Here is a 9,540-nt window from a genome sequence, read left to right as displayed (position 1 = left end):
TAAGTTATTCATTGTAAATGACTATCCTACATTTTTTTTTCTCTCGACCATGTGAAATGTGGGAGTCAGTTTCACAATTATGTATATTCCTAACTGGTTGCATTCTTTAGATTTACCAAAGATGGTTACTCAAACCTTTACGAGCACCAGATTACATTATTGCATTTCCTGTTGTTAGGCCTCTTAACGATTAAAGTACATCCCCTTCTGACTACATTTGTGGAAAAGAACAGTGGAGAAACTTTGTGGTTTTCCATTTCCCCAAGCTACAGATCTGAAAATGTATGTTGGTTTGTTCTGTCACACGCTGGGTTTACACAGGCAGCCCAATTCTGATCTTTTTTTCACTAATTGGTATTTTGGCCAATCAGATCTGAAAAATATGTGATCGGTCAAAACAATTGGGCTGCTTGTGTAAACGCGGCCTTAGTTCCTCTAATCACCATCGCTGTCAGTGACAGTTAGGTTCAGGAAATAACACAAATGGGCACAGGCTGCTAAAGGTAGATGTTCCAGAGTCTGTCTGAGCCTAGCAGCAATTGACAGTCTGTGTGTAGGCTAGATCAACAGGAAGGACAGTACGGTCATTGAAGTTCAAGTGAAACCCAGGTGTAAAGGAGGTAAGTCATCTCCTGTTTTGTCTACCAAATTGAATTGGAAACAAATATGATGTGATTAGTTAAAAGACCAATTACTGGGGGGAAGAAAAGTCAGAATTGGGCTGCCTTTGTAAACAGCCAATTCATTGACTGAACCAGATGACAGAATTTTGGGGATGTCAAAGATCTCAGGCTGTTGTGGATGACCTATAGTATGTGTCAGTTTGGATAAAAACATGTAAGATACAGTACCAGTCAAAAGTTTGGACACACCTACTCATTCCAGGGTTTTTATTTGTACTATTTTCTACATTTTAGAAAAATAGTGAAGAAATCAAAACTATGAAATACACATGGAATCATGTTGAAACCCAAAAAACGTTAAACAAATCAAAATATATTTTATATTTGAGATTCTTCAAAGTAGCAACCCTTTGCCTTGACAGCTTTGCACACTCTTGGCATTCTCTCAACCAGGTTCATGAGGTAGTCACCTGGAATGCATTTCAATTAACAGGTGCCTTGTTAAATGTTAATTTGTGGAATCTCTTTCCTTAATGCGTTTGAGCCAATCAGTTGTGTTGTGACAAGGTAGGGGTGTATACAGAAGATAGCCCTATTTGGTAAAAAAACAAGTCCATATTATGTCAAGAACAGCTCAAATAAGCAAAGAGAAATGAAAGTCCATCATTACTTTAAGACATGATGGTCAGTCAATGCGGAAAATTTCAAGAACTTTGAAAGTTTCTTCAAGTGCAGTCGCAAAAACCAAGCTTTATGATGAAACTGTCTCATGAGGACTGCCACAGGAAAGCAAGGCCCAGAGTTACCTCTTCTGCAGAGGGTAAGTTCATTAGAGTTAAGCAGCCTCAGAAATGGGGAATTAACCACCTCAGATTGAACCTCACAGAGTTCAAGTAACAAACACATCTCAACATCAACTGATCAGAGGAGACTGTGAATCAGGCCTTCATGGTCGAATTGCTGAAGAAACCACTACTAAAGGACACCAATAATAAGAAGAGACTTGCTTGGGACAAGAAACACGAGCAATGGACATTAGACCGGTGGAAATCTGTCCTTTGGTCTGATGAGTCCAAATGTGAAATTTTTGGTTCCAACCGCAATGTCTTTGTCAGACGCAGAGTAGGTAAACGGATGATCTCCGCATGTGTGGTTCCCATCGTGAAGCAGGGAGGAGATGTTGTGATGGTGCTTTGCTGGTGACACTATCAGTGATTTATTTAGAATTCAAGGTACACTTAAACAGCATGGCTATCACAGCATTCTGCAGTGATACGCCATCCCATCTGGTTTGTGTTTAGTGGGACTATCATTTGTTTTTGGAGAGTGATGGAGTGCTGCATCAGATGACCTGGCCTCCATAAATTCCTGACCGCAACCAAATTGAGATGAGTTGGACCGCAGAGTAAAGGAAAAGCAGCCAACAAGTGCTCAGCGTATGTGGGAACTCCTTCAAGACTGCTGGAAAAGCATTCCTCATGAAGCTGGTTGAGAGAATGCCAAGAGTGTGCAAAGCTGTCATCAAGGCAAAGGGTGGCTACTTTGAAGAGTCTAAAATATATTTTGATTTGTTTAAGACTATTTTTGGTTACTGCATGGTTCCATATGTGCTATTTCATAGTTTTGATGTCTTCACTATTATTCTACAATGTAGAAAATAGTACAAATTAAGAAACACTTTTGAATGAGTAGGTGTCCAAACTTTGACTGGTACTGTATATCTGATGATGAATTGGACAACACAAACATTTGATCTAATTTTGTATAACTGATACAGTAAAAGTGATTGCTTTTTGGGCTTAGCTTTCCAGTTGTCATTTTGATGTGTTCATCGCTGAACTCTGTCACAGTGGTTTGACCTTCTTCTTGTTCCTGCTACTAAGAACTGCATTCACACACATAGACAAAACCACCTGTGTCAGTGAGTACACTAATACAAAAAAAATATCTGGTAGTAACATGCACAGTATGTTCGATTGGTCGTAAATGCAAGGATGTTATTGTTGCATGATTTTTCCGATACATGGCTGTTATATTTCTTCTACTATATATTTCCACACAAGGAGAAACCATGGTTTACTCAACCCAGGTTTCTCCTTGTGTGGAAACCCCCCCCCCCCCCCAATGAGGCAATATGCCTGCAACACATTTTTACTTTCAAAATTAAGTTTTGCACCTCTATTTTCTTACTAACCTTTTGATATCAACGTCCTCTGTACTTTCCTTTCAACATCAGTGTCTTCTAACCACTCCTCCTTTTCAGACTACACTCTGCCAGAATGACAGATGCTCAGAATTACTCCATGCCCACAGAGTCTCAGGATGCCCTGAACTCTAACCTGCCACCCCCTTACCCCCATGGGGAAACTCAAGTGGACCCCATGCCACCATACATACCACCCCCATACTCTGCAGCTCCAGCCATGTATCCTCCATCCGCCTACCCCCCAGTCCTGTATCCACCACAGGCAGGGGTAGACATGGGAACTCTCCCCCCTGGAGAGTGTAACCCTTTGGGAGAGCCAGGTATATATCTGTCCTGCTATAGCAAGGAAAGAGGGAATCGATCATGCGGATGGATTATTCATGTCTTTCCTCATATTACTGCCAATTACTATAACATTGAACATTTCTGATTGAATCATTTATGTCCGCTAAATTCACTTGTGTTACATAACCACTGAAAAGTCTGCAAAGTCTGGTCACTACAGTATTCCAGTGTTGTGTCCAATAACAACATGGGACTGTTGTTCTGTCACTCACAAAGGATCGTCTTCACCAGAGGCAGACGCCGCCCTATTGGTGTCATCTTTTGATGACAAGACCATAAGGAAGGCGTTTATCAGAAAGGTCTGTACTGATGAGTCTCAGAGATTTGGGGCTTTATTCAATCCATATCGCCAAAGTTCAGAGCTATAGCGTGCTTGAAATGTAAAGGTAATTTCCAATTTAGTCGACATATACAGTGTTTAACACAAATGCAGTCTGCTACCGTGGGAACATTGTCTTTAAATGTAAATCGGGCTACAATGCGGAACTTCAGCGCTACGGATTGAATAGAGCCCTTAGTCTTTGACCCCCAGGTTTCATGGTGACCTCCCCAGTATACCTGGCAAGCAAAGTGGCTAACGGTAACCCTGTCTTTCTACCTGTGCAGGTGTTCAGTGTCGTAACCCTGCAGTTGCTGGTGACCTTCAGCATCGTGTGTGTGTTCACGTTCTCCAGTGTGGTGAGGGCGGCGGTGCAGAGCAACATCTGGATCTACCTCAGCTCATACATCCTGTTTGCTGTGGTGGCCATCTCCCTTAGCTTCTCCAATTCCTTCAGCAGAAGGCATCCCTGGAACCTGGTGGGACTGGTAGGTCACACACAGACAAACACAACCCCTTTCGCAGCTAGGTAGAGCAGTGACTGACATACTGGCTAATGCAGTCAATGAGTTAATACTGAAGTGTGGGTTAGATTGAATTGAGCTCAAGGTTCATCTGTTGACTGATATACTGTATATAAACTACGCAATTGTTCTTTAGATGTTCCCAAACATTATTGAAAAAGAGAACTTACCTGTGATGGTTATAAATGCTTCTTCCTGTATTCACAGTTCCCTGTTAGTTAATGCCAAAGCCATTCTCCTAGAACCTAGTTGCATGACTAATGAGAACAACTGTCTTAAACACATAAGACAAAGATACAGTGTGATTTGTGGTTGGGTGAGTGTTATTCTAACTGTGTAATGTACTACCTTTAGTCAGTGGTCACTCTCACCCTATCTTACTTGGTCGGCACTGTGGCCTCATTTCACAATACCACTGCTGTAGTCATCGCCATGGGAGCAACAGTGGCAATCTCCTTCACCATCATCATCTTCTCAGCCCAGGTCAGACTCAGTCTTTTCAAATAACAAAAAACATGATGTTATGCTTAATTGGACCACTACTGTAGTACCTACCATGTGTGTTTAATGTGGTCAGGCTGATCAGTAACCAAGCCTATCTAGCCTTACTCACTATCCTCTCTTTGGTCTGCAGACTCGAGTGGACTTCACAATTTGTAATGGCATCCTGCTGGTGCTGGCAGTGGACCTTCTCATGTTCAGCTTCTTCTGCTGTTTCTTCTACTCCAATGTGCTGCAGATAGTCTACGGATCTCTGGGAGCCCTGCTCTTCTCACTGGTACAGAACTCAATGTTACTTCTCCTTTTAGGCCATTTCTGTTTATCCAGCCTTATAGCCAGAATGAATGCCTCCATCCATTGCACCCTAAACGCTTTCTTTCCTCCGTCACCTTTTCCCTTTCTGTGTCTCTCCCTCAGTTCTTGGCGATTGACTGCCAGCTGGTGATGGGCAGGCAGAAGTACGCTCTAGATCCAGAGGAGTATGTGTTTGCTGCCCTGATCCTGTACCTGGACATCATTAACATCTTCCTCTATCTGCTCATCATAATGGGAGGCTCCAGCAAATAGTCAACACCTGGCAGAAACCTACAATGACACACATATGTAGCTATAGTCCGTAGCACTCCAAACTAGAGCTGGGCAATATGGACAAAAATCCATATCGCGATAAATTGCATGAATTGATGCGATAACGATAAATAGAACGATACGTTTATAACAATGTGCGCCATTCTTTTTTTGTATCCTTTAAAACTACTACTACTACTTTGATGGTTGTAGTCATCAATTGTCCCATTAACAATCATCCATATTAGCAAACTTATTTAATTTCAAACATCACATTTCTTGAGCCTTTGGGTCCAGGCTTGTAGGGGGCCCAAGAGGCACAAAAAAAAGGAAATACATACAGTATATATAGGTAAAATATACATATTTTTTACTACAACCACCAAACACAGGAGGACTCAGGAGCCCGCTCTCAATGAATATAGACATCCTTCTGCCACTCTGCTAATCATCAGATGGGGGAAGAGAGGAAGTAGGGGGCCCACATGTGTAAAACACTTTAGTTGCCCCGCTACACATTTTGCCATGGGGCGGAGAGTCATTTTTGCAGTTTTAAAGCTAATTACCTGCAATTCTACACATTTTGCCATGACTTATGCCATGTTAATGATATCTCAGTGAGAGTGAATAACAAAATCAAAGGAGGCCCCCAGGAGGTCAGTGCCCCTGGGCATGTGCCCTGCATGCACAGTCGATGGGTATTCAGCCATGATTATTACAAGATTAGATAGTCTAGCCAGCTAACTTGTCTAAAAAGTGTTAGCTGACATGGCTTATTGAATGACTGTCAGTAAACAGGTTTCCATCCAATATTTTTATGCGAGAAAAATACATGTCACATAAAACATTTTATGACAGGCCTGATGGAAACAGCAAATTTGTTGGTAAACTTTCCAAATGTTGACTAAACTAAATATGCTAGACAAGGTGGGATCTTTTTGTGTCGGTAAAATTAATAATGCGCGAAATGGCAGTGGAAACTCTTTTAAGCACAAATATTGATATAATAACCATCATATCGATGTAGACTTGAAGTCATGCGATGACATGTTGTGTTATTCTCCCACTACGACTTGGGAAACCATGCAGTTTTTAGGCAACAGGTGAAATAAATTCTGATGAACTTTACAGGGTGGTGAAAGTGCAAGGTGATGAGCTTTATGCTCCTTTCCAATAAATACAATGGTTCTTATTCTGGTGACATGATGACAGATGCTTAGCTGCCGTTTGACAAATAAAATAAACTTGCTCTTTAGTCCATATTAATAACATCATGTAGGCTACACACGCATTGTATATACAGTGCATTCGGAAAGTATTCAGACCCCTTCGCTTTTTCAACATTGTTACGTTACAGCCTTATTCTAAAATTGATACATTTCATTTTTCCCTCATCAATCTACACACAATACCCCATAATGACAAAGATAAAACAGTATTTTGTTTGTGCAAATAAAAAAAAACAGATACCTTATTTACGTAAGTATTCAGACCCTTTTCTATGAGACTTGAAATTGAGTTCAGGTGCATCCTGTTTCCATTGATCATCCTTGAGATGTTTCTACAACTTGGGAGTCCACCTGTGGTAAATTCAATTGATTGGACATGATTTGGAAAGGCACACACACGTCTATATAAAGGTCCCACAGTTGAAAGTATATGTCAGTGCAAAAACCAAGCCATGAGGTGGAAGGAATTGTTGGTAAAGCTCCGAGACAGGATTGTGTCGAGGCACAGATCTGGGGAAGAGTACCAAAAAGTGTCTGCAGCATTGAAGGTCCCCAAGAACACCGTGGCCTCCATCATTCTTAAATGGAAGAAGTTTGGAACCAAACTGAGCATTTGGGGGAGAAGGGCCTTGGTCAGGGAGGTGACCAATAACCTGATGGTCACTCTGACAGAGCCCCAGAGTTCGTCTGTGGAGATGGGAGAACCTTCCAGAAGGACAACCATCTGTGCAACACTCCACCAATCAGACCTTTATGGTAGAGTGGCCAGATGGAAGCCACTCCTCAGTAAAAGGCACAATACAGCCCGCTTGGAGTTTGCCAATAGGCACCTAAAGATTCTCTGGTCTGATGAAACCAAGATTGAACTCTGGCCTGAATGCCAAGCTTCACGTCTGGAGGAAACCTGGCACCATCCCTGCAATGAAGCCTGGTGGTGGCAGCATCATGCTTTGGGGATGCTTTTCAGTGGTAGGGACTGGGAGACTAGTCAGGATCAAAGGAAAGATGAACGGAGCAAAGTACAGAGAGATCCTTGATCCTGCTCCAGAACACACAGGACCTCAGACTGGGGCGACGGTTCACGACATTAAGCACACAGCCAAGACAACGCAGGAGTGGCTTCGGGACAAGTTCCTGAATGTCCTTGAGTGGCCCAGCCAAAGCCCCGAACTTGAACCCGATCAAACATCTCTGGAGAGACCTGAAAATAGCTGTGCAGCGACGCTTCCAACCCAACCCGACGGAGCTTGAGAGGATCTGCAGAAAATAATGTGAGTCACTCCCCAAATATAGGTGTACCAAGCTTGTAGCGTCATACCCAGGAAGACTCGAGGCAATAATCACTGTCAAAGGTTCTTCAACAAAGTACTGAGTAAAGTGTATGAATACTTATGTAAATGTGTTAGTTTTTAATTTAAATTTTTGCTTCGTCATTATGGGGTATTGTTTGTAGATTGATGAGATTTTTATTTAATTTAATCCATTTTAAAATAAGGCTGTAACATAACAAAATGTGGAAAAAAATCAAGGGGTCTGAATACTTTCCCAAGGCACTGTATATACCTTGTTTGTATTCATTTGTATTTATTAGGGATCCCCATATTCCTGGGGTCCAAACACACCAAAGCACCCACATCTCATATAAAACAAAATATAAAACAGTGAACTGTTTGTACTGAATGAGCTAAAGATAAAACAGTGCATCATACAACATCCCTACACCACCACACATCCACAACACAAAATGTTCAATACCACCATACAGCAATATCACAATGTGTGCATATGCATGTGTCTGTACCTTTGTGTGTGTCTCTTCACAGTCCCCGTTGTTCCATAAGGTGTATTTTTACCTGCTTTTTAAATCTAATTGCTTGCATCAGTTACCTGATGTGGAATAGAGTTCCATGTAGTCATGGCTCTATGTAGTACTGTGCGCCTCCCATAGTCTGTTCTGGACTTGAGGACTGTGAAGAGACCTCTGGTGGCATGTCTTGTGGGGTATACATGGGTGTCCGAGCTGTGTGCTATTATTTTAAACAGACAGCTCGGTACCTTCAGCTTATCAACACCTCTTACAAAAACAAGTAATGATGAAGTCAATCTCCACTTTGAGCCATGAGAGATTGACATGCATGTCATTAATGTTAGCTCTGTGTACTTTTAAGGGCTAGCCGTGCTTCCCTGTTCTGAGCCAACTGATATTTTCCCAAGTCCCTCTTTGTGGCACCAGACCACACTACTGAACAGTAGTCCAGGTGTGACAAAATTAGGGCCTGTAGGACCTGTCTTGTTGATAGTGTTGTTAAGAAGGCAGAGCGGCACTTTATTATGGACAGACTTCTCTCCATTTAGCTACTGTTGTATCAATATGTTTTGACCAGGACAGTTTACAATTCAGGGTTACTCCAATGTTATTAGCCAACCTCCTCTTTCTCTCTCTATTGTTGCTTCATTCCTTCCGTGCTTTCAACAGTTAAATGAGGGGGGGGGGGGGGTCTTGTGAGGTTGCTTTGGGCCCCCAATTCAGCCATTTCCAACACCCGAGTGGCGCAGCGGTCTAAGGCACTGCATCTTGAGGCGTTACTACAGACACCCTGGTTTAAATCCAGGCTGTATCACAACCGGCCGTGATTGGGAGTCCCATAGGGCGGCACACAATTGACCCAGCATCGTCCGGGTTTGGCCGGTGTAGGCCGTCATTGTAAATAAGAATTAGTTCTTAAACTTGCCTAGTTAAATAAAGGTAAAAAAAAATGTAAATGTGATATTTCTGTATTTCATTTTCAATACATATGCAAAAATGTTTAACATGTTTTCACTTTGTCAATAGAGCATATTGTGTGTCAATGCCTGAGAAAAAATGATGTAATCAATTTTGAATTCAGGCTGCAACACAACAAAATGTGAAATAGGTCAAGGGGTATGAATAGAGTGGCTGGTGAAGGCCAACTGGGAGAAAGGGGTTTGACCTTTTGCTTTGGTCATCTGCTTGTGGAGAATGAACGCATTTACTGTAGCAATGTCCACAAAGTGGTAAAAAAAGTATACCACTTCCTTGTCTTGATACAGTTGAAGTCGGAAGTTTACATACACCTTAGCCAAATACATTTAAACTGTTTTTCACAATCCATGACATTTAATCCTTAGTAAAAATTCCCTGTTTTAGGTCAGTTAGGATCACCACTTTATTTTAAGAATGTGAAATGTCAGAATTAATAGTAAA

The 9,540-nt window shown here is 41.8% G+C and overlaps 1 protein-coding gene across 1 annotated transcript; it reads left to right on the top strand.

Annotated features, from left to right (window-relative positions):
- The first annotated feature begins 209 nt into the window (after positions 1-209).
- On the top strand, positions 210-9,077 carry si:ch211-284o19.8 (protein lifeguard 1). The gene is made up of 7 exons (XM_036986223.2): positions 210-620; positions 2,887-3,149; positions 3,391-3,473; positions 3,781-3,981; positions 4,372-4,500; positions 4,652-4,795; positions 4,936-9,077. The coding sequence occupies exons 2-7, from the start codon at positions 2,903-2,905 to the stop codon at positions 5,083-5,085; spliced, it is 954 nt and encodes a 317-aa protein (XP_036842118.1). The 5' UTR covers positions 210-620; positions 2,887-2,902; the 3' UTR covers positions 5,086-9,077.
- Positions 9,078-9,540: the final 463 nt, after the last annotated feature.

This window comes from Oncorhynchus mykiss, chromosome 8 (genome assembly GCF_057628025.1).
Source record: "Oncorhynchus mykiss isolate SJ-2025 chromosome 8, ASM5762802v1, whole genome shotgun sequence".
Taxonomy (NCBI): Eukaryota; Metazoa; Chordata; class Actinopteri; order Salmoniformes; family Salmonidae; genus Oncorhynchus; species Oncorhynchus mykiss.
This window is presented reverse-complemented; position numbering and strand designations above follow the sequence as displayed.

What these genes read in the sequence shown, in the direction of transcription:
- si:ch211-284o19.8 (XM_036986223.2), top strand. Translation starts at nt 2,903, where the DNA reads ATGACAGATGCTCAGAATTACTCCATGCCCACAGAGTCTCAGGATGCC. An exon ending in GGAAGGCGTTTATCAGAAAG is followed by an intron (nt 3,474 to 3,780) that starts GTCTGTACTGAT and finishes CTACCTGTGCAG; the next exon opens with GTGTTCAGTGTCGTAACCCT. An exon ending in TCATCATCTTCTCAGCCCAG is followed by an intron (nt 4,501 to 4,651) that starts GTCAGACTCAGT and finishes TTTGGTCTGCAG; the next exon opens with ACTCGAGTGGACTTCACAAT.